This window comes from Struthio camelus, chromosome 1, assembly GCF_040807025.1.
Source record: "Struthio camelus isolate bStrCam1 chromosome 1, bStrCam1.hap1, whole genome shotgun sequence".
Classification (NCBI taxonomy): Eukaryota; Metazoa; Chordata; class Aves; order Struthioniformes; family Struthionidae; genus Struthio; species Struthio camelus.
The window spans coordinates 14,112,092-14,138,205 of record NC_090942.1 but is presented as its reverse complement, the minus strand read 5'-3'; the positions used below and the strand labels follow the sequence as shown (position 1 = coordinate 14,138,205).

At 38.0% G+C, this 26,114-nt stretch overlaps 1 protein-coding gene across 3 annotated transcripts in view; it reads right to left on the bottom strand.

Annotated features, from left to right (window-relative positions):
• FAM185A (family with sequence similarity 185 member A) overlaps positions 1-26,114 on the bottom strand; it is a 42,807-nt gene that overhangs the window by 15,564 nt on the left and 1,129 nt on the right. For all 3 annotated transcript variants that reach the window (XM_068928884.1, XM_068928807.1, XM_068928967.1), the window contains exons 2-5: positions 21,060-21,169; positions 16,131-16,223; positions 11,008-11,146; positions 4,846-4,887 (exon numbers count right to left, since the gene is read on the bottom strand). In XM_068928884.1, coding sequence (XP_068784985.1) covers positions 4,846-4,887; positions 11,008-11,146; positions 16,131-16,223; positions 21,060-21,169 — 384 coding nt within the window. The remainder of the gene's footprint in view (positions 1-4,845; positions 4,888-11,007; positions 11,147-16,130; positions 16,224-21,059; positions 21,170-26,114) is intronic.

The following is a 26,114-nucleotide window of genomic DNA, read 5'->3' as shown; positions in this document are numbered from 1 at the left end:
ACACCAAGAAAAAATGACAAGCTTTGACAGATTCTTTTCTGTTAAAAGATCATGGCAATTCCCTTCCTTTGAATTATAAAAAATTAGAAAGCATCACAAACATTGGAAAATCCTTGAATTACAGTAAAAGATTTACATTAATTCAGTGAAGCCTAAAAACAACGTGCCACTACTTGCTTAGAAATAATCTTATGGATCAAACGAGGTTTTTCCCCCCCCAAAATGATCCATTCTCTACATCTAGCCTTTTCGCTAGTAGTTTAAAGGATAATTCATAAATCATGCAACTTGAGACAAGACTGCAGAGAGACAAAACTGAAAGCTGATTGACAGCACTAAACATTTAGCATCTCCTCTCCCTTCATTTCATAAAAATCAAAAAGCATTAAAGAAAGGAATGAGCACAAGAGATCTTGCTTTAACCCGAGCAAAAATATCTTTACTTTTCCCAATAGTATATAATAACTGACCTTACTCATGTTAAAATCAATGGAAAAACTTTCACTAATTTCAACGGCAACATCTTTATTATGATTTGGTTAAGGATATCAGAAAATATACGATTCCATCATAAGCGAAGCATGAGGAAGATTTAACTCCGACTTAACCGGCTAACTCATATTGTTTGTTGATAAAGATTGTTCAATTTTTTAGTCCATTGTTCCAAAACAGTCAAATGAAAGGCAGTATAAAAAACTAAAATATTTACATCAAATAGACTAATAACATGACACTACTAGTATTAATGCGTGAAAGTAAAACCATTAGCAGCCACTAAAACTACTTGCTAATGGAACGCATACGGAAGTTAAACACATTTGTATTTTTAAGCTGCAAGAAAGTTCCTATCATTCTCAGACAATAGCTGCTTTTACCACATGCTCACAATTTTAAAAATATTTTCTCCAGGACATAAAATATCCAGAACACCATAAACTACATTCAACATGAAACAAAGGGAAAAAGTCCCTTAATAGAGAGTGGGGAGGGGAACAGGGAAATGAGGATGGCGATGATAAAACTAAGTAGCAACTCAGTAGCTATTAACATATCCATAATGATGGACTCTTTTAATTTTTTTTAAAACTTTAATTTTTTTCATGTCCTGATACATGAGAGATAAAAATAAATAAATAAAGGCAGCTGACCCTAGCCTGCCTGGAGAGCAGGCATGTTTAGTACAAAATACAGTACAGAAGAAAGCAGACAAGCTCAGTAGCTTAAAAAAGGATACAGTACAGAAGAAAGCACAGGAACAAGTGAAAGAATTGTATTTGCCATTAGGAAAACACAAAGCGAGACCAAGTTCGGAGCTACGAAGTTGGAAGATGAAAGACCCCTAAAATGAAGGCAGGAATATAACACACCTAAAGCACATAACAAAGACTGTATCAACAGAAGTAATTTCTATTATGCGACAAGTTTGTGCACGGTTCATGTGTTAAAATAGCTATCTAAGAGCAGTATTTTTAAGGAGGAACCATACTGCCCTTAATGGAACTCAGAAACGGGGTTTTTAATTTAAAAACTCCCTAGATAACATATTAAAAGCTGAATGCTCAGGGCAAAAATCACAGATGCAACATAAGTTTCTAGGTAAGCTGCACTGCATATTGTTTTAACCCTTCTCAAAAGGAAATTCTGGCCTTCTGTCTCTGTACTAGGCAATTGCCTGATGACCCCACACTCGCATCGTGATGGACAGGCTCAGACACCTCAGTTCACCTTCGCATCAGGAGTATACTCAAATATATTTGGTATTTGAGGACACGGTACAGAAGAAAGCACAGGAACAAGTGAAAGAACTGTGTATCTAAGTAGCTGCTGCACAGGTTTTTGACAAAGGTGAAACTTTGTTCTTTTTTGTTAGCTTTCAATTATCTTAACACACTGAATCTGTCACAGCAAGTCACAAAAGCCTTTAGGTCTTCCACTGTGTGGGTTGGTGAAGAAAGAGGTTAGAAGAACAAAACAAACGGAGACTGAGATCATTACAAATGATCATAAAAAAGATGATCACTACAAAGACATAAGCAGAAACAAAGGAGATTCAGACTGGATATAAGGAAAATCTTTTTCTCCTTGAAGACAGTCAAGAAGTGGAACAGTTTGCCCAGCAAGGCTGTGCAGTCTCCGTCCTCGGAAGTTTTTAAGACCAGATGGGATAAAGCCCTGAGCAACCTGGTCTGACCTCACAGCTGACACTGCTTTGAGCAGGAGGTTGGACTAGAGACTTCCTGAGGTCCCTTCCAACCCGAGTTTTCCTATGATTGCACAAAATTAAAATTTAAAAGATGAGATTAGCACTAAAAACACACTATTCCATCACTCTTTGTAAGACTGTTAAGATTTTTAGTGACCATATTAACTACAAACAAACTAGAAATAAAAAGAGGTCTAGTTCTTTTAAATGAAAAACTCATTTAAAAGCTGTATAGCATTTGTTCCAAGTAGAAAATTTCTAGTATAGGGTTGGAAAACAATTTGTCAGCATCTTACAAAGTACACCGTGTAGAAAAAAAGCATAATCATTACTTCCATATTTTAACAATGTCAATGTCAAACACTACCAAGTGCTAGAAACCTCAAATTGCAGAGTTTTGGACAGGGTGTTCAAAAAAATAAAAATACATTTAACACACAAATAATACAAAATATTCAGACACAAATCAGATAAAACAGACCTTGCTAAGTATAACAAAATGAAAATACACAGAAAAAGAAAAGAGTGAAAGACAACAGCACCAGTTTCCAATGTTAATGCAGAATTACACAAGGAATATAGAACTGTCAATCTATACAATTGCTTGTTTTTTCCCAGGCTAATACTCTGAAAAACACCCAGCACCTCAACTACGAGTTAGACTTGTAAATAAACCTCTCAAAAGCTAAAGATACATCCCCAAAGTCCAGAGAGGAGTACATTTTCCAGTTAACGGATAAAATGCATTACTATCTATATAAAATTACAACCTCAACGGGGTGGAAATGAAGAATAGCTTTTCTATTTTCTGCTTTGAGAGGTAGAAGCTCTAGAACTGAACTCTCTCAGACCCAGCAAGGTCCAGCAACACTGTCTCCTGCCACAAAATTTTTACCCTCTTGGCTTTGCATAGGATATCTGCAACATGAACTCATCTACATGCGTTGCTGTACATGAACTCAGCGTTGCCCTCAAGTTTTTAGACCTGTTTTGGAAATACACACCATATTCTTCAGGATCTTCACTGAAGGAATAATTGATCTGTCTTGCAGATGGGCATAAGCATCCAAACCTCAGATTAGTCAAGACAGCAACACCTTTGCAGCCCAGGCAGCAGTAGAAATTCAGAAAACCTACGGCTGTTGAAAGGCTCAAGCAGTGAAGAAAGCGAATTTGTTAATAGCTTTATTAAGAGTTGGATGCTGACATTCAGCCTGCTGTGAAACAAGTACCTGCATGCCTACGAAAATCCAGCCCAGAAAGTCAGATCTGCCTCTTTCTATTTTTGTCACCAAATTTATGTCAATATCTGGCAATCCAGCAAGCTACACTGTGATCTACATTCTTCATACATGAAGGCTTCCACTTCTAAACCGTTAAAGAAATAATAATATATATATATATTTTTTTATCTCAAGTTGTTAAGAGTCGATCCAGTGGTCCTTAAAAGGCATTTTGACTTTGATAAAAATCCTTAAAAAAACTATATGGGGTTTTACACTCTCTAAGAAAAGGTTAAGTATAACTAATGATCTCAGAATTGAAATCTGGAAAATAAAGCAGTTCAACCATCAGATACTTCCTAATAATTAACCAAGCTCAGTTTAAACAAGGAAAATAATCATCATGTGTTGGTGGAAATAACATACCCTGTGCTAAGAATCCATTATTTAATAATCCTCATTTTCTATGAGTTTATTTAACAGAAGGAAAAACAGAGTAACAAGCCTGATTTAAGTCTGTGGTTTAATGACTAACTCATAAGAATGTGTACTGCATTCATTTTCCAGGGATGTTAATATAGACTGTTTAAAAGCATAAAAAAAAAGTTACAATAGTACAGCTCATTCCTGCAAGATGCTTAATACCGAGAAAATTATCATTAGCAAAAGTCTTTGAGCTTTGGGTCTGTAACCATGTTTATTTACAGAAGAGGAAATCCTTCAGGATTTCATTAAAGAGACACTGAATCTTGTCTAAAGTTTGTTAATTCTCTGTCAGAGAAACAACTACAATTCCAGAGTGTTGCACTTCTGTGTCAATATACTGTAAAAAAAAAAAATTGAGAAGGGGCCCTAGTATTTTCCTAACAAAATGTACCAGTTAATACAAAGTCATAGAAATAATTCAGTGTTATCCCACTGTATAAAAGCTCAATTTACTGAAAAAAAAATTTAAGAGCTACCGTTATTTCATTATGAAAAACACAATGGCCAAAGTAGTATTTTAGAAATACTGTTTTATAAGTTGCCCAGAAGCTGAATTTTTTCTTTTTTAAACACATTATGTAGTTCACTAATGATTACGTGATGCCATATGATACAAAATTAAAACAAAGCTATTCTTTGCAAATAACAAATATAAAGAAACAGAAGAAGGTTAAGAGGCAAAATGATTACATTTGAGGTACGCTTAATTTTTTTCTCGTGTCTTTATGTCCTTCTCTCAATCTATGCGAGGATATCTAGGCTCAGTCTAACGCACAAAGCCCACTGGGTATTGTGGTATCACGGGCTAGAAAGTGCTCCTTCCCTTGTGGGGAATCATCTCCTTTTTCCTTCCTGGCAAATAGTTAACTTTTAGAAAGGAGAAGTGAAGAGTGGGAAAGAAGAGTATTATCTTAGAGATAAGGCAGAACCTACCTACTGTGATACTCCCTGTTTTGGTCTGCAGGGTGGTGTTACCTATTAGAGAAAGAAAAAGAAAAAAAAAGAGGCATTTTAATGTTAAAAGTAAAAAAAAAGTTTTCTCAAATCCTAAAGATTAAAGGAGTGTGATCCCATATACACCATAGTACTATGGTTGTAGCAGCACATTTGATTTGCTTATAAAAGCAAAATAGCATACACAAATTATACTACTTAAATACTGTTGCTTTACAAACGAACAAAAATCAATATAGGTGGATAAGTATAACAATGAAATGATTCCAGACAAGAAAAACACTGACTAAAGCTTGAAGGCACAGGCTGGGTATGGGAGACAGAAAAGCAGAGAGGCATTCTGAGGCTATAGACCATTATTTTATTTTGGGTCAATTTTTTTTTTCTTCAATTGTTCAGATGACTGCAACAGCACTATGGTTGACTGAAGTAGATTAATAGGATGAGTAACAAAGGAGTTAAGACAGCTAAACAAAACAGTATCCATCTTAGAGACAGACAGACAGTGTCTATGTGTCCAGACACACACATGTGTTTATGCGAGCCTGGAGGGTTTGGAAAAAGTCTGCCCTCCAGACTCAGGATGGGGATTTTCTGCTTTAGCCTGAAGGGCTGCTTCCTGGCCAACTGCCTAAAGAATCCCCAAAAACTGGTTACTCCCTCCCTCCCTGACTTCATCAGGATGCGAGTGTGCTGGGCAGACTGAAGAACATCAAACAAAAGAGAGTACAAAGCACAAAATGTAGAATGGTCTCTTGCTGAACTTGCCAGTGCCTGTTCAGAGTAAAGCATAGTATTTTATCCTTAAATCTCACAAAATGAGTACTCTTCTGCTTTACCTATGGCATCACGAGAAACTGAAAGGATATGAGATGCATCTCAAAGCAAAAAAGCCATCTATGCTGTCAACAGTCCAAAAAAGTTGGTAGAACATTGATAGTTCCATATATATAGACACATAGGACATGTATAATTACATCAACAAAATGCTTTAAATGAAAAAACTAAACCACACCAGTTCATTCCTGTCACTCCTTCATTTTTGCAGGAGAATAAAATACCAAAAAACAAGGCTGATCACAGTAATTTTGCCCAATTTTAATTTAACAATACATGGTATTTATAAAAATGTTCACATCCTTCAGAAGAGGCCTTTAAAATTTGCGAGTGGATCAAGCTCTGCTCCCAACATCTTCTGCAATTACACAGTAGCAGTAAACAGACATCAGGGTGGAGTGCACTCCGTCAGTATGACCTGCAGCGTCCGTCTTAGCAGTCCAGGGACTGGAAGCTAGAAAAGCAGCCTGCTGTCAATAGTCTTATACTTATCGTTCCAAGCACATCCTGTACAAAATATTTAGTGGTTCTCCATACCAGAGTTGAAACAAAAGCAATTTTCAACAGACTTGAAAGAGGTTTGGCTTTACTCTTTTCCCTTCCCTCTCCCCACGCAAAGGTATGTGCGCTCTGTGCTTACCCGTCTTCCCTCCTTCCCTTTCCATTACTAGTACTTATTGCTGTAAAACCAACAACAACCAAAAATCCTAGAGTTTTGTAAACTAGCAACTGCCATGGAGCTGAAGTTACAGTACACAGGGTCTGAATACAGCCCCGCTGGTCTGTTCTTCATTTTTCTCATTTTTTGTTTTCTGTTTTGTTAAACAGATCCCTGAAGAACATTAAACACTTAGAGACCAAACTCCTGTTAATCTTAAACTTACATGGCAGATATGACTAAGAATGCTCACACGTATTATGGTGATAGGCACGGCCCAAATATTTAGCTAGAAGAGAAGCTGCTTTAAAGCAGACAGGAATTTCCTGCTGTACTGTGACCTGCGGTGTCTACAGCCTATGCATAAAAACATACTTTTGGTCATGTAATTGTGCCATCAACACTTAACTTACAGTTTTAAGCTAATCAATTCTTTTTTGGATACATTGGGGCAAGAGAGAAAGATCTGACTAGAAATTACTAGTTTGACTATCCTTTGCAATTGAGTTCAGTAGTGTAGAAGTATAGTCTTTCCTATCACCTATAAGCTTTACTTCTCCATAAACAATGTAAAACTTGAAATTATTCTATTGCAAGTCAGGGTTAGTTTAAGGCCAAGGGCAAGGTACAGCTTTGGGGATATAAACAAAGGCATCACTTTACACTGTACTATTTCAGAGCCTTCTATGTCGTTTTGATGATTCTCAGAGAGATGGCGCTATTCTGATATGCAGAAAAGCAAAGAAACAACCATGTACCTTTTCACTGCTTTGACTTTCCATTTTAAATTTGAATCAGATTAGACTAGAGAAGTGCATAGAAAGGAGCTACAATAAAATTCATTTTCCCAGTCCTACTTTCTATACAGCAGTACTGGTCAGAAACTTATCTGAAGCTTATGGAACATACTTCCGTATGTCAGATTGTTTTGGGAAAGAACTATGCAGTGCTGAGCTCTAGCATCGTAAGGTACTTCCCTCTGCACATTGCATATTTTCTACTTTGCCTTATTCAGGTTACTGACGGGATAAGGCAGCTACGTGTTCAGTCTTTCCTATATCTTAAAATCAGTGTGTAAAATATATAAAGTTACTTCAATACCTATATTTTCCCATGCAACTCTCACATAATGAAGAAGCCTTTACTTGACTACAACATAAGAAAAGGTGAAAGACAAATAGCAAGTCCTGCATCTGAAACAAAACAATCCTAAAAGCTGAGTGCCGAATACGTGGAAAGCAGCTTAGCAGATGAGGACCTGGACCTGGGGCTCCTGACAGACACCAACTTGAGCATGAGTAGGCAAAGAAGGTCAAGTGCATACGGAGCTGCACTAGCATGTGTATAGCCAGCAGGCAGAGGGAAGCGATCATTCCCCTCTATCCAGCACTTGTGAGACTGCATGAGGAACACTGTGTCCAGTCCTGGGCTCCCCAGTCAAAGATACTGAAGCACTGAAGGGAGGTGGGAGCAGGGCACTAGGATGCCTGGGGGGCAGGAGCACACGACACAAAGGAGGCCTGAAGAGCTGAATTTGTTCTGCCTTAAAAAGAGAGGGCTCAGGGGTGATCTTGTTGTGGTCTTTGGCTTCCTGAGGGAGGGTATAGGGAAGAAAGCCAGACCATAACTGAGGGCACGCAGCAAAAAAGGGATAGTGATTACAAATTGCCACAATGGAAATGATGATTCAATCTAAGGGAAAAGTTTTTTCAGCATAGGGGTAATTCCAGACTGGAACAGAAAGCCTGTGGAATCTCCGTCCTTGGGGATAGTTCAGAGAGACAAGGCCGTGAGCAAGCCACTCTAGTTGACCCTGCTTTAAGCCGGGGGTTGGACTAGATGTCCAGAAGTCCCTTCCAACCTAGATTATTCTGCGATGCTTTAAAAAAAAAAAAAAAAAAAAAAAAAAAAAAAAAAAAAAGCAAGTCAGTCCAAGGCTTTGGCACTGTTGCAAAGGAAGAGCAGTTTAAATCCCTGTTTATTTCTCCTCCGTGCCCCCCCTCCATGGAGAGGAGTTTCACTAATGTTTTTGCCCTTAGATACGATAGCATATTTCTCAGCCTCAGAGCTGTTGTCGTCTTGTTTTTCAAGTGTTAACTAGAAAGCCCAACGGCATCTGATTATCTGTAATGCCTGCTACAGAAGCTGATTAAAATGACTCAAAACCAGTTTCTTCAAAATAATGCATTACTCATTTACACTAAAACTATGCAGCATGCAAAAGAGGAATTAAGAATGCCTACATGCGTATTCTCTTATCTCTACTTAATTTCTCCTTGACTAAATTCAAAAACTGACTAAATTCAGCTGGGATTGTTTACTCTCCTCACTTGTGGGTTGGACTACTGGGAAAAAAAAAAAAGCGCTGTGTACTCACTGATATTTCCATAGAGATCTTGATCCTCAATTCTTAGGGCACCTCAAGTATTTTAATGCTCTCTGATCTGAGATTTAATTGGGAACAGTACATTTCTGAATATTGCCAATAAGACTGCTAGACTGAAGATGCCGGTTAGTTACATTTTTCCATTAAAAAGTGTGATTGTTTGCAATATGGAAGCTTTGTTATTTTGAAAAAGCTTGGGTTATTAATAGTCTTTCAGTGGGAGTAAGAATTATACATTTCCATTTTACTTTAAAAATGAAAAGGTTTAAGAAAAATATCCTTAAGTAAATCTTAAGCTCGCGTAAGTTCTTTAATTACTAGTAAAACACAAACACACAGTTTACACACTGGCTGAAGGAATGAAATCTGGCAGACATCTTAAATTGAGTTAATTTTTAATACAAAATTAAACGTTCAAATACTATTTGTACTCATCATGCTATCAGTGATACAGATACTCTGTAAGAAACCACGACAGAAATTTCCATTCTGTAACAAGAACATCAGACAATTTCAGTACTGTTAAACAGGCAGTGCACGCAACATGCACTCATCTTTAAAACCAGAAGGCTTAGGCAACCTCTTGTCTGTAGTTTGTTTACACTAGGATACGTTTTTGTTTTGTTTTGTTTTGTTTTTAAAGCGACAGCAGAGGAAAAGAGTTAGCTCTCAGCTACAGGGAACTAGGACAGATCGTTTCTTGGGCAATCAGGCCCACAAGTGTTTACAAACCAAACAGGATAAAACTGAAGTACTTCGTGAGGCAAACACTTCAAGTGAGAGTGACCAATTTAGTTTTTCTAACTTACAGTAACATTCTATGTTTTCCACTAATATACAACTTTTAAAGTCTAACAATATTTGGTCTTACTACTGAAAGATTATCGAGGGGCATGATGTTTTGCAGGAAATATTCTAGACTAGAAATACAAAGTAAATCTTGCTGTACAAATTCTTCTAAGAGAAACAGTTAAAACAACGTTAGGCGCTCCAGACCCGTTTAATAAAGAGCTATGAAAATAACCCTGAAGTCATGTCAAAAATGTCTGTATAATTTGGACACAATTCCATTTGTTTTCACATTGTTCTTTAGTGAAATTATAATGAGGAATTACTAAGAGGTAAGTAACTACCTACAGCTGTTGTTATTTCATTTTTGTACTGAGATAACAAAAATAAACTTTTGGATGCCTACAGAGGCATGAACACACTCACAAACTGGTCGTTCTGCAATACGATTATATCCGTTGGATGTTAGAAAAGCCGGCTTATCAGCTAAAATACTGGTAGTAATACAGTCTACATGGTAGAAAAACAAACAACAACTTCAGTTTGCCTACATATGCTGAAATGAACTGTAACTAGCAAGCGTAGAAACCAGTTTCCAGCTTACTATACATCCACAACGGAGCTGCTCCTTTAAAGAAGGAGATTCTTTTCTAAAGCAAGATTAAAAACATGAAATTGCAGCAAATTGTTTTCAGTGCGCAGAGCTAGAAGCCTGGAACTCATACCAACCTCACGCCCACTCTTCATACATCCTAGAGTTTGTTTTACTTAATGGAAAATCGCCAAACACATTATAGCATAGACATAGTTCAGTGGCAATTTTGTTAAATTACAGCTACGCACTAGGTTCCAGTCCTGACTACTATTTACACAAAAGACGCCCAAGTTAGTTTTAGCTCTTGATGAAGAACAGTAGAAGGATTAAAGAATATGTCTTTCATCATGAAGAACAGAAACTGTCATCATTCTATTACTATAGGGTGCCGGCATATACACAGACCACTTCTAACAAAAACTTCCAGATATAACCAAATTCTACCAGAAGCCTTAAAAGGAGCTGGATGTGATAATTTTGCTAATGAAGAAAAAGCAAGGGGACAGAAGAAGCATTTTTGCTCCCCTTTCCCCTCCTCCTCTTTTTTTAAATACAGTTTTCAGTGTTTAATTTTACAACATTTTAATACACATCCTGAGCGTGCGTGATATATTTTTTCCTCTATAACATAAGCCTTTCCCTATTCCACAAGAAGTGCACTTATGAAATTGTTCTAAAAATAAATACTATGCTATGCACGCTATATGGTAAGCTAATCCTCATCGATTCAGCCTCTCACCAACATTGACTTATTTTGCTCACATACCCACAGTTGATTTGGTGATACACTATAACATTAGTCCTTTCGTTATTATGAACGTCACAGATACCTTCACAATGACTAAATTTCTGACAATATTTCCTTTTCCATCTTACCATGGACACTTCCCAGTAGAACATCACCAGCTACTGAAGACAGAGACGAAGATTCTGCGTAGAGATACTTAGTCTTCAGCAGCCCATCTTCAGTGGATATGTTGATGGAAGTCCCCTGTAGCTTCTCTATACTCACACTCTAGGAGAAATAAGCTTAAATAAACATAATGGAAAACTTGTCATCCCATTTGAAAAGGCATAAAGAAGTAACATTACTAAAGATAGAACAAATGGAGAGCAGGCTTTAGCGTGAAACAAATAGAATTGAGTTCTCAGTTAAAAACTGCACAAGACAAAAAAAACCAAAACGCTTAACATCTTTACCCAGCTCTAACCAACAAGTTAGTAAATCTTTAAAACATTCCCATGAATTACTACCTCCATCATAGAGGTGAAAAAAATCAAACACTCAGAAACAGTGAAACAGTGAAAGAATATCGTGACTATTTTTAAAACAATCAGAACACTTCGTTTTTGAAAAGTTAAAAAAAAAGTTTGTGGTCTTAATAACTAGGACTTAATGTTCACATGTGATTATGACACTTAACTGCTTTGGTGATCACTTTACTGTGACCAACACCAAAAAAACCACAGCCTTTCTTGTTCTCTGTAGCTATTTATGCAGACTTAACTGGCTCACTTTGTGAACATAGCTTTGGCAAAGGCTTACAACTAAAAAAATAAAAAATAAACCACAGCTGCTCTTTCTCTCAGCATAATTGTTTGTCTTACCTTGGTTAATCAGGGCTCCAGTTTTGGACTAAAACCCAAGCTATACAAAGCCTTGGAAAATGACAGGGATTATGTCCATTTCTTTTTTTTCCCCCTCCAATAAAAATTAAAAGAAAGAAAGAGATTTGGAAAGTTGCACTGTTGATGCACTTGAGGAGTAAAAAGGTGGTAGATATGAGAACACGATCTATGTACAAGTAACCAGTCTTGCGACTAACCTGAGCCTATAATAACAAAACAAATCACGTTCTCGTGTAGCTACCATAAGAATTTAATACTGTTCTTCCCATGTTAAAATTGATTTATGATGGAGTCATGCAATAGCTCATACTTAAGTCTCATTTAACAGATTTTTGATTTGCTCACACTGACTTTAGGTGAATCTGTGCAAAATCATTATTCGCCATATAATGATTTATCGCCTTCCAGTTCAAACAGCACCTCACGTTAAATTATCTTGAGATCCAATTTGTCATTTTAACATTGTCATCCTGTGAAAAAAAGTAATAAAAAAAATATCTGTTGCCCTTTCCAGTGTTACCTTTCTCTGTAACCACTGAAAATATGACGCAAAGAACTAAAATGTACAAGGCTTTCTGAAAGTAAAAATGCCAGTCTAAAAAGGTGGTTCTCATCCTTCACCTCTGCCATGCAAGATTGCCAGCTAGAGTCTCATCCCTTTCATGTCAGAGGGACTAAATGGCATAAATAAGCTCAAAAACCTTGACTGAGAAAAAAAATGGTGAAATCATCACCACATAAGCACAGCAGAAGAGAGCTGTGAGGCAGCTTCCCCAGAACGCTCCAAAGTCCTGATATAAAGGGTATGCTATGGCTGAAGTAAGAGCTATGCTGACAAATACAGCAACTAATATCGCACAGAATTCATGCAATATTGTGTCCTAAAATGTGAGCTAAATAGATTGACTTAGTACTGACTATGCTAAAGCCAAAGCATGCTGTGATCTTACCAATCCATATACTAAGCTTTATGCTGCCTTTATACCTTAAGTTATAAGATTGCATCATGGGCTATTGCTTTAAGACTTCTTACATGATGTATTACTAACTTCTAAGATCAGACTGATCACTCAGGTGATCAGAGTGCTGTGTTACACATATCTGTAATTCTACAATCTTTATAGATGCTGCGGCCTGGAACTATGCTCCAGAATCTAAGGATCAATAATAAACAAAAATAATGATATGAAGGAGGCATAATTTGAAGCTATGGCACCTGACTATACTGGAAGCGACAGCAACTCAACCTTTCAGTTTTTTGATGCTTCTAATTAGACAAAGCAGACAGCTTACCAAATATAAGTTCAAATTGTGTCCGCCCTCGGAATGCTTCTGGCGGAGCTCCCTGCAGCTCCCTCAGCCGCTGGCATAAGGGATGGCAAAGAGCAAAACTTCCGTGGTACAGAGCCAAGGCCACAAATAAAGAAATGCCAGCGTCATTTTAAGCTCTACTATCTAAACCTATTCAAAAGAGTTACTCATCCTGCAAAGTACCTTGACAATTTTCGCAGTGCCATCATTGCTACCAAGAGAATGAGAACAAAAGCAGCCACACTTCAGGAAAAACACAAACAGGAAATGTCTACATCATCTAAGCGCAGACTGCCTGCCTAGGTGCTTTCCTCAACAAGGAAAGGAAAGCCCAAAAAGCTTCCTTTGTTACCACAGCGTGCAAGTTCTGATCCTGTTCAGATATTTATCTTGTTTCTCCACTATGAGCTACCTTATTAGAAACAAAAAACCAACAGAAACCCCACTCACTTGCCAATTCACTTTGCTTACCAACATCAACTACATTTCTTGTAAGTGTGCAGCAATAAGCAAGTCATTGTAATACATAATAACAACTAAGTACCAAGGCAGCTAATTAGTATCAAACAAAATGCCCTACCAATACAAGAAACAGTTGTTTCAGAGGAACTAAAAATCTGTGATGGGGGAGGGATGAAAATCAGACTGCTCAAGTCCAGGACTAAGAAGTACTCTAGATAGGGCGACTTTTCACTGAGACTAAATATATTTTCAATTCCAAATTCTTTAGCTTTCAGGAATTTCTGGCAGAATGCAAGTGTTTGGCTCAGTTAAATAAGCGCTATACAAAAGTCCCCGTGGCATAAACTAGCTGACTCCCCGGTTAAACAAACTGGATTATTTTGTCCCTTCATCCAAAAGGTTTTCTGGGAAAATTCCCTCCCTTGAGGGTAGGGTCTTCGGAGTTGCAGTTACTGACACTGACCACATGATCAGGTTCTCTCAGTTTTTCCTTACCCTTTATAAAAGGGAGAAGAAAAAAAAAAAAAATCTATCATCATAAATCAGACTGAATTGTTTTTTGCACCTGAACACATTTTCAAGATGAAAACTAATGTCTTGCTGCGTTTAAGTAAATCAACTCCTTCCTCACATACTTCTTAGCTTCGTTTTTTGTACTAGCCTTGCTCAAATATTTGATGAGTATATGCACCATTCTTCCCCCTTAAAAAATCCTCCCTGTTTCTGAAGTGTTTAGCGTCTTCCACCACATCCTCCCCCTGTCCAGGAGGGGACTGAAGAATTCCTGACAACGCTGGTTTATAACAAACGCTGACAGAGCCATAACTACATAGTGATGACTACTGCTGATGGAAGAACCATCTCATACAATCACACAAGGGAGATGTAAGGCAGACTGATTACTAGCAGAAGTGGTCAACTGAGAAAAGAAATCTCACACTCTCCTTTCTAACTATACAGCAAAGCTTATTAATGTGAATTTCAACAATGAGCCATCTGTTCCATATTTGTGAATATGTAAAGGCGGCTGTAAACCACCTCTGCCTTCTTCCATTCCTTGTGGCTGCTAGTGGCTTAGGACCAATCCTAACTCCATGAACTAGTAATAGTCCCAAAGGCACCGCTGATCAGTCAGAACTGCGGCAGCAACGTGGCATGCCACAATCAGACTTTAATCACTGCTTTATGCTGGAAAGTCATGCTAGGATGAAAAAAATGTTCATTTAAAGAAACATACTGTGTATGCATATGTGTGTGTGTACATATGTATACACACACACAGCTCAGCTACAGCAGCCTCAGGGCTCCTTTGTACATAAAAAGGATCGCTAGCATCCAATACAAAGAAATGCAGGTAATTTAATGTTGATATTTTTCACCAATCTAATGGCAGATTACTTGGTTTACAGCATGAAGTGGTATGCGATGTCAGAATCCAACTTATAAACTGCACAATAGCACCAAATGGTACTTTATATAGGTGAGTTTGGACTCCTGGACTTATAGCTGGGGCTTAACTCTTTCCTCAGTGAGGGAGAGCTACCCGTACGTTTTTCCTGATTCTTCCCAGTGCTGGGCATTTATCGATTCTGACGGAGTGCTGCATGCATACAAACTACTTCCAGACCTGACTTCGCTCTACGTATTCATAAAGCAATGTTTCTGATCTAGTAAGCCTTCTCATTATGATACCTCACCATTCAAACTGAACCCAAGAACCAGACTGAGTCTGAAAGCTAGAGTATTACGTAGGGCCTAGTTCTACACTGCTCCAAAGAACAGAGGAGAATCGACTACGGTTTGCTTTCTTACCATGGGCGGGGGGAAGGAGGGCAGAATCAGCACAGTATGATGTTTGTCTCACACTGCCATCTGCTGAAAAAAACATGCTACTGCCTCCTTGGATTGTTCTTCTGTTCAAGGTACTTCTCTCTGAATCTCTCCTAACAGGATTACATGAGCCTGAATTTCCTCAGCTGCGAAGACATAAAACCTTCCACTCTTCAGCTTTGATGACCATATAATGCTGGCAGTGTAACACACATGCGAGCATCCAGCCACTACTCAGGAGACACTAACGCTCAGGTGCCTATTGCAGAGTTCAAGTACATAAATATCAGCAAAGTAAATTTAAGTCTGTTTTGAGGGTCTACCTAACTTAGGCCAGTGAATTGTATGTACTTCTAACATTGTATTAACTAATCTGCTGTAAGTTTTCTTTTTACGTAATAAGATGCATTAGCATGTAAAACTGATTTATATAATTTTGCACAAGAACACAAACTTCTTGTAGGAATATTACATTTTTTATTAAAGAACAAATAAAGGCTTAAGTTATATCCTACAAGCTCTGCGCTGATGAAATGCTCACATGCTTTTCATTACTTTTTTTGTGGAGCCTGTTTACGACTCCAAACCAAGTATAAGATAAGATAGTGTAAACACAGATAAAGTTAAGTTAACAATTAAATGACAATTAAGCAACAATGATTATTAAATTTTGAAGAACATGTATGATCCGAAGGATGGTTGTTATTTTGCAACACACCAGCTGAACTAGTGATATCCACTGGAGAACAGTTTCACTTCTTACTTACACCCTTCTCTGTAGCATGAATATCTGTATTTCCACAGAGCGTTCCAAGACCAATTACTTTGCCTCCGTTTGTCCGTATATTGATTTTATGACTCTGAAAAAAATTTAAAATTCATACAGTTAGGATGAGTAGAACTGGAAAACAATTGCCTTGTTTTCAAGCTGTACCACAATAATTATCTTTGTCCGCAAACTTCTATTTCACCACTTAGGTTTCTTCTGAAGTGACTGTGGAAAGTGCCAGTTATTTCCAACTGAGTCAAGCCCCCCAAAATCACCTGTCTTTGTGACAAGACAGACAAGAAAAAATAATGCTGAGGATCCCTTTACTATCAATACAATTCTTTGAGCAAAACAGTCATGCAGTATACACTGAAATAAGCAGTATGGAGAAAGACGGATCTTTGGATTTTATTTATACTAGAAACAAACGTAGGTGTACACCCAACACTGCAGTGTAGATTAAAGACATAAGCTAAGAGTAAGAAACTAACTTGCAAACTGGAACCAGTATAGGTACAGTGCCACACAACTCAGGATTATATATATACACACATTACTCGGCCCAACTTACATTTGGAGTCATTTATATAACCATATATTTCAAGGGATATGTCCCAGTGCAAATCTTAGGCCTTCATGCGATTATGTCGAACTAGGCTCTAGTGTTTGGCTCACACCAGACTGTCATTCAAAGTAGAGACTTTACATACAGCATCCGCATTGCTATCTCAAATTTTTCAAAGGAACCAATTTTTCAATCAAAACGCTATGACCCCTTTACCTTTTGGCTGCTGCATAAAGCCAACCAGAAAAACAAGTTGAAGAGATACACAAGAAAGGGGAAAGGTGACAATTATAAACAAGCAAGAAAGATACCAGAAATTATAAAACTACTTCAGAGAAACCAGTTTCCAAAGAGATAAAAATTAGATCTTGAGACTGAAAACCAATCACAGCGCAGGGGGAAGAGGAGAAAGGGAGAAATCAAATTTGAATAATCTAACTATACATTCATAAACTGTAACTTCTGCAACAAATGTGATTAAGAGGTTTATGGATCTCAATAGCAAAGCTTTTTGTGTCTACTGAAAAGGGCATTAATTCCTGCAGATGGTATTTAATTTAGGACACCATCTTTACAGTTGACAAGCACATCTGAAATTTTCAAGATATTTAATGATTAAATACCTACCTGGGTAAGTCACAGTAAATTGCATTAGCTGGTTCTTATCAGATGGCAACAAGACTAAGACAAAACAAAACACAAAACCCAAACAAACAAAATCTTTAAATTGTGAAACCAAGTTTCCAACATGGAAAATACGTATTCATACTACTCATATGTATTTCTGATAAACATCAAGAACTGGAAGTTTTGTATGGCTTCATAAGACAGGAGAAATTCCGGATCAGTGTGGCCTAATCTTTGCGTACCAAGCTTTGCTTTCTCTTCTTCATGTGAGGCTTCTCCAGAATAAAATGAAACACCCCAAGCTTGAGACTACTGCAGTGTTTCGTATTTTTTAAAGGTTGCAAATCACTTGGCTGTTCAAGTAAGCTTCTATCTAAACACAGAAGATGAACCTCTCTAAATACAGTAGATGGGGTAATACATAAGTCTTTTGGAGGATAAACTCAAAGGTTCAGCTAGATATGCATGGCTCCCTTCAGACAGTTACATGTTTGCGACGCCACCCTCATGGTTAAAGAGCAAATCCCTCAAGCATATAATTTGAAGAAAATACGGAAACTCATGTTATGACATCAAAAGAATTAATATAACAATGGCTTAACCAGTTTGGCCTTTGATAGTTAATTAAAAACAAACCCACTTATTATACATTTCATTTTCTCAAATCTTTTTCGCTCTTACTCTATCATATTTAGGATAGAAAAATCCCTATGAGAACACACAGGTCCCTCAACGTTTTCCCCAAATTTTTTCTACAACACTCCCATGCTCTCAAAAACAGGCTTTCAGAGGTGGCTCTCAATGCAGACACCTTGCTGAAAGCCAGATTTGCTGGGACATGAAGCAAGCTGCAATGGTCAAGTAGCTTTCTCGGTTAGTGAGATAATTCCACGAGTTGAAGGGAAAAAAAAAAAAAAAACCCACTGATTTGTCATAGGGCTTCTCCTAGCAAGTGAGAGTGTGGTTTGAGTGAGGAGAGGGAAGAGGCTATGAAGGCTGTGACAGATATTAAGACCGAAAAAGTCTTTCGGTTCAGAAGAGAAAGGGCTGGGACACAGATCGTTGATAAAGCAGATTCGGACATGGCCTGTGGTGAGGAAACATCGCAGGTCTTCCAATGCTTGCCTGCGAGACACCTGGCAACTCTAGTTACCACGAGCAGAATCAGGAGTCAGAAGTAATCACTGGACATAGTGACGAACAAAATTAAAGGGTTTCCTTGGTCCCACTGTCACTGCTAAGCTGAGAGACTGTAATAAGAACCAGGAGAAACAGAACTAAGAAGAAAGAGACAGCACTGCCATACTAAAGATGACCTAAAACTCAGAACTGTGCTGTGGAATTACCGCTACTGTCAATTGACCTAGAGACTCCAAAGGGGTAGGGTGCGCTGAACTTCAGCCAACTAGGGAAGGGGCAGGGGAACAAAACAAGACAACTCACCTCTCCACAAATCTCACTGGCTGTATAATGCCTAGCACACCAAAAATACCAGTAAAAAAAAACATTAAAAAAATCTTAACAGAAGTCTAAACTTTTCTGTTCAAGTGCTATCATGCATGAATAAGGAAGACAGACGTCAAACAAACTTCTAGGTTCTCTAAAGACACCAAGCATCATACCAAAAAATTAACAGGTTTTTCTAATTAAAACTTGTACAAACAATCTATTCCAGTCTGTGGCAGGTTTAGAGAATTAGCAGAAACAGTTCCCTAGTACTCTTGATTAGCCCACACGTGATGAGATTTTGTTGGGATGAGATTGGGGTTTGCTGCCGTTGCTTGTTTTTGAAGTCACGGGTCAATAATCTTTCGCTCTCTGCTGTAAAAAAAAGATGCTTATATTCTACTGGTCAATGAGGTTTGTGAACAGTGTGACAGCGAAGCAGCATCAAATAGCTCTTTAACCCACCCAGAAGAGGGCAACATCTCTTCAGTTTGCTCAATGACACACTACCCCTGAAGAAGGATCAGCACTTGTGCTGCACTGCAGAATCTAAGATCTTGGAGGGCTGTGACTTCTGGTCTGAAGCACTTTAAATAGCTTGGGGGTAGGGGAGAGGAAAGACATTAATAATCCTGCCTCCCACCACCAACACAGAACATACGTCCTGAATCATTATTAGAAAACTGAGTTATAGCTACCTTATTAGAAACAATACTTCCTAAAAACTACATTAGACTAAAAACTGATGGTACAGCTAAATGAGATGCTGTAATTGTACAAATTTATACAGTTCTGTTCCTGCAAAGCCTTATAATCTACTCCAGCTTCATTTAAAAAAAAGTGTTTCAATTCAAACTGGCAGTTCTTTCTTGATTCTTCACATTGTAAAAGGCTTTCTATCCAGCCTTCTGAAACAAGGATGATCCTCTCATCTAGGGCTTATGGCTTCCCACGTCACCACTGCATGTACCTCAATGTGTCCCCTGTGTGAAAGGGGAAGGATCATTCCTTACAGTAGCAGCTTTCCCTGACATTTTTTTATGAATCAAGAGAGGTTTGATAAAGAAAAAAGCAACACTAAGCTTTTGTCAAGGAAAGTAGAACTACAAACTTTTGATTTTTAAAGTTCAACATTCTTCAGGTCTTTTAAATCGAGTCTGAGAAAAGATCCCTACAAAATTAATTACTTATCTTCTCTCAGAACCCTCTCTTCTTCCACGAGATTACAAAAATTCTTGACATTTGTTATGGCACACTGATTACTGTCGATACTGCCAGTCAACACTGCTTTGTTTCCTCATATTATGCAGTTTGTGTTTGCTATTATTATTACCACACCTTATACAATAGAGTCCTCATCTTTAACCAAAGCTTTAAAACAGCAGTAACATATAGTACTGTTACCTTTCTGTTGGATTTTAGTTACCTTTAAGAATAATATGGTCAATTTACACAGAATCTGGAACATATAGATAGCCTGTGATTCATTCTACCACTATTATGTTATGGAGTAAAGCCACTTCTACTGTATATTAAGTACCCTCTTAAATTCAGTTTTCCAAACGTGAGCTGTAAAATCATCTCTCCTTTACTATGGTAAAGGGAAAAATTCTGTATCTGAAAAAAAGACCTTTCCTTTCAATTTTACAGTAATTCCTGCAGGTGCAATTCCAATTATTCAAGTGAAATTGATTCAAACCAGCACCCAAGCCAGATATATTTTGATTATTTCCACAAAAGCCTACGTCAGGAAACCTGAAGTCTTAAGACTGAAGAAATAAGATCATAACCATGTCACAGCTAATATTTATCAGAAATGTTTTACAGATATTTCAGATATGCATAACTTGACTGAAAACTAATCCAGAAAGAGTTCGTTAGTATTACTGATATATTAAAAGAAAGAAAGATACTGATAGATTAAAAGAAAGTAAGTCTGAAAAAATAAAACGCATACTGCTAAGCACCTTACAGTCTTGACTGAGTGGGCCTAGTCTCCCTGAGCAACTGAGTAAGTCGAATCTAACATTAAGGTCAACTGGCAAGCTGCCAGTTTCTAATTTCTGCTGACTTGCTTCAGCTATTGTCAACAGTTCCTGGACTTTTGACCCCAAGCTATTTATGATTACTAACTTGTGTCATAATTTTATAAAATAAATAAAGGTGAGGCGCTGAACACACAGAAACACTTCAAACTGCTAGAGTATTTCTCATCTCCAGAACTCTTTTTTATACTGTATTCCATCCTACTTTTAAAACAGCGTTGGAATGAGGAAGGGCTGTTTGTACCTTTATTGACTGTAAGACACTAGTCCCCTTCTCAGTTTCTATTTTGCAGTTATCACACTCTATTTTCTGAATCTTCACGCAGCCAGCTCCTGATGTCTTGATATCCAAATCTAGAATTAAGAGAGTTTTATTAGTGACAGAAGGACAAAATTCAACAGTTTATTTAATGTAGTACCGATTACAATATATAGCAATCGCACGAGGCAGCGGAAGGAGCAGCTTCGCTGTTATAAAATAAGCTTCTTCCAAAGCTTGGCCACACACTTTCCACCGTGTGACCAGTTACCATCAACGACTGACGGTGAAAACTACGTAAACCTGTACACAACCACACAGCTTTGAGAATATTTGAAGCAGCAGCAGAGTGAGGGTAACTTCTGGCAAGCATTCAGCAAGATACGGTCCTTCAATGACTTCTGCAAAGTTAGAATTTATCATGCTTAGAGCTATGCTGCTTCAGTTAGCAAGCAGTGTAACAGAAATGAGTACAGAAAAGTTTGCATGTGTCATTCTTCTCTAGGCTTTTGGAAAGCCTGCCTTACCCTCCTGACATAAAGGAGCACGAATTACTGTTTTCTTGTCTGAGTCACCTCACCTTATTACTGTTCAGTCTCCTGTAAAGGAAAGTCACTGGGTGTGATAATTCAGCTTTCAAGGGAGTAACTTATGGGCTGACAATGCTCCACGCAGAGGAGCAGCAACTCCTCTTCTGCTGCTTAAACTCTGCGGTGAGCTCAAGGGACTGGAAAGCAAACTGAAATTGCGCAGTCTGGGCATTTTGACTGTGGTAACAATCATTTATATTAATGATCACAATAAATACTGTCAAAAGGTAAAGTCAGGAGAAAGCGCCATCTGTTCTTTTAAAGAAAGACAATTTTAACAGGAGTCAGAAATGTGTGCTGAGAGAAATGAGTAACTGAAGGGCTAGTGTTTCTTTCATTTCCAAGACCTTCTAAAGTAACCAACAATATATTGGAAGAGTCAGAGGTAAAAAAAAAAAAAAAAAAGTGTGAATGACAAGCTCTGCCCTAACCAAGTTAGGTTAATTCCGTCCAGGAAAAACTATTTATTGAAGGCAGCAGATTATAACATTTGCTACTCTGAGGCTGCAGGTCTGCCACGGTTAGGAGTAGGCAACGATGATTTTGTTTCCAATGCATCGATATGTTAAGACTTCAGAAAAATACACTGTTGAAAACACTCACATCTGCTTTCTATTAACGCTTATGAAAAACAAAAAGCAGGAACAAGCTGTCCCAGGAGCACAGGTTCTCCCCTCAAATCAGTAGGCAGAAGGAATGGCTTAAAGAACACCACAAAATGATGAAATTGTGAATTAGCAACATCAAGATCCATACATTCATCCTATATCTCTAGTTACATCCACAAGAATCTACAGTACTTTGCCCAGAATGGCCCCATGGGCTAAAATAAGAATGAAATGAGCGCGCTAAGTTTTCCCAAGGAGAGATCTGAAAATAGAAAACACACTAGCTTATAAGTAGGCCTAGACCAGGACCTGCATAGTGCTTGACACTAATGAAGATGGGACAAAGTTTTAGTAGACTCGTCAGTGAAGTCTGGAAACTGCTTCAAAACTCCTAGCTCTATTACAGGACCTTGGCACAAAAGCCTCTACGCTGTAATATGGGAAAGCATTGGGACAGTTTGCCCAAAGAGGTTGTGCAGTCTCCATCCTTGGAGGTTTTCAAGACTAGACTAGACAAGCCCTGAGCAGCCTGGTCTGACCTAGGAGCTGACCATGCTTTGAGCACAAAGTTGAACTAGAAACCTCCCGAGATCCCTTTCAATCTGAATTATCCTACGATTCTGATGTCATGGGTACCTAATAAGGCAATACGTAAGAACTAAATGGGAAGAGAGGACAGAAGATTCTCAAATTCTAGCTAAGACAGATGTCAGCTGGCTTTCTCTCCGAGTACTTGATCAATACACAGTAACCAGAAATCAAACAGCTGGCTTCAGGTGTAATCGGCACATCCTGTTCTATAAGCCAAGATACAGGATTCTTGTTGTCTGCCAAGCAGGTAGCCACGTGCTTATATCGTCCCTGGAACAAACAGCTAACACACACGCATGCATACACACCGAAAACTGAATAATGAAAACTGGGGGGGGGGAGGGGGGAAATCAAAGCCCCCGCACCCCCACAAGCTAGACTAAAGAGTATTTCATTGATGTCTACAATCTATGAAGGTTAACTGTGTCAGCAAGGACTACTAAACTGTGCAAGATACTGAAAGACAAGCCTAAGACTAGACACAGCAAATATAGGCTCCTATAGGACTCCCTGTAGTGCTAATAGCAGCTGCCTTTAATTTAAGATGCATATTTAAACCTGTCCTTTATCATCTTCTGCAAATGCTCTTCAGGTTCTAGGGAGTTTCAGCTAACCTAGGAGCTTCCTGGACAAGCTGCAACTCAAAAATGCAAAAGCTGCTAAGAAATGCCCAAAACCAAAAAATAACCTAGGACCGTAAAAATGTGTACATCAATTTCTCAACTTCTTACAGCTAAGTGACAGAAGAAGAGGTCAGATAAAACTATCTGAGCAGAACAGTGTAATAAATACACACACCTCATGCACTCAAGGCAGGTCTGTGGAATGCTGAAATGCTTGCAGTCTATGATGCTTTCTCTCTAGATTGCAATTTGTTTTTACAAGGGTTAGGATACTGTGCTGATAACACTGATGTTTAATGGATACTTCTTTCCTATACAAAAGAAACAACCCAAACATTTTTTTAGTAATCAAAAAAACCCAGAACAACAAAAAAGCACACACACACACACCACACACATGCAAACAAATAAAAGACACACCCACCTCGAAACCCCAAAGAAACTAGAACTGAGGGGATACTTAAAAGTAGAACCTCATTGGCAAGCAGCACACCTACTGCACTGAAGTCTTCACTGTAATACCAACAATAAGGTGGTCTTCCAATTATATCCAGAGATAAATCTAGATATAACTGGATAACAGCCTGAACAATACTAACATCACAGGGACTCTGGGGTGCCAGATAGTAAGTAATAAAGAGGGATTGTAATACACATACTGAGCAAGATACTTGAACTGTATGATCTCACCACAAAACTAAGTGGAACAACTTGCTTAAAAAAACTAATAAAACCTATTTCAAGAACATCAAAAGCAAGATGCCTGCCAAACAGTCTGCAGAGCTAGTCGATGTTCAAAATACAATTGCAGTCTCAAAGAGCAGAGTACATTTGAAAGGCTAAATGCATTCCTTGCATCAGGGCTGAGATTACCTGGATCTTAATGCAGTAAGACCTTCTGCGCTGCCCCTCCCGCAAAGAAGAGTTAAAAAAAAAAAAAAAAAGCCTGGAGTAGCACACAATAGTCATTCAAACGTCCTAGAAAAACTCAAATACAAGACTGCTACCTATCACCTATATTAACCAAACATGCCTGGTACCAAAGAAATGAAGGGCAGTAAATGGGAAACTTAGGTTTTTTGATTGTTTGCAGTCCTGGGATGGACTCCCTTAATGAACCATACAAGTAAATGTAATCTTTGTACTTGCCAAGCAGGAAAAAAGTAAGAATTTAGTATACAGACAATTCATAAGGAAGAGTCAATTCTGTAAGAAACTTTTAAGAAGTCCCACCTTATAGAACTACTACAGTTCACTGAAAGAGTCAATGAGTACGTAGATAAGAGTCGATATATTTATGAACACTCAACTTGGATTTTCAGAAGTCTTTGACGAGGTCTTTAGTCCTATGCTTTATTTCCTGTCTTTTAACTAATAAATTACCTGTCATCTTTAGCCTTTCATGAATTTGGAAAACACTGCAAATATCATGGTTGCAAAGTTTCATCAACAATACCGAATTATTCAGAGTTACTAAAAAAACCTGACAAATTGCAGAAAGGTCTTAGAATACTGCATACCAGAATGATAAAAACAGATACTCAGTGGACAGTATACCTGTGCAATTATTCGCCAAAAGGCCTACAGTTTGTTTACACATGTAAACAGTTTCATGATGAGAATGGATAAGCACTTGGAAGGAAGATTTACTGAAAGAAAGATTCACTGTTTAGCTTTCTGAGCCACATCAGAGCTGAAAATGGCTGATGGATGTGAGAATACTTCAATGACATATCATCTGTGTTTGCCCTGTTCTTATTCTTCCCTGAGCATCTGTTTACAATTGCTGCTGTAGACAGGACAGTGGGCTAGCTGGACTCATGGCATGAATTCGCACGGCTATTCTATATAGGAAAAAGTGAGGCACATTGCAGACAGGGCAGAGGGGAAGCCCTTGATTTTATTTTTTTTTTTAAACCCAAGATACGTCTCTAGATTAGTCGTTAGGACACAAGAGGGACCTTGAGTTTTGTTTCTCATACAGATGAGAAACATCAATTCTCAGTGTTCAAAAAAAAAGAATAAATGAACAGTGACCAGAGAACAAAAGAGAATAGTGTCACTTTATAAATCCACTGCACTACTGCATTTTGAAGATGATATACAGTTTAGGTCCTTCTAACCTCACAAAGAAGGACATCACAGAATTTGAGAGGATATAGATGAAAATAACGAGGATAAAAAGGTACAGAATGTCTTTGCTGTCAGAAGAGCTTGGAAAAGCGCTAACCAAGAGAACATATACAGATGACACACACGAGGAGGGATAAACAGGATAGGATTAGTCACCATTTCTCATGGCACAGTTACAGCAGAGTAGCAAATGAAATAAAATGCCAGTCTCAAACAGCCACTTGAAACAAATACAAGGGTTTTTGGTAAACTGAAGATTTTTTTCAGCATAGCGGAACTGTATCTACACTACATACTTTGATACCACTATATATCTACATATGCACACATATAGTTAGAAAAGCAATTACATAAATTCATAGAAAAAAATACTTAACAACTGAAAAACAGAAATTGATCTCTAAGTCAGGAACTCCCGAAACCTCAGCTCAAGCAAGGGGATCTGTTAAGGCAAGCTTGCCCTGTTCCTTCCCTAAACCTATGGCCACTTTCAGG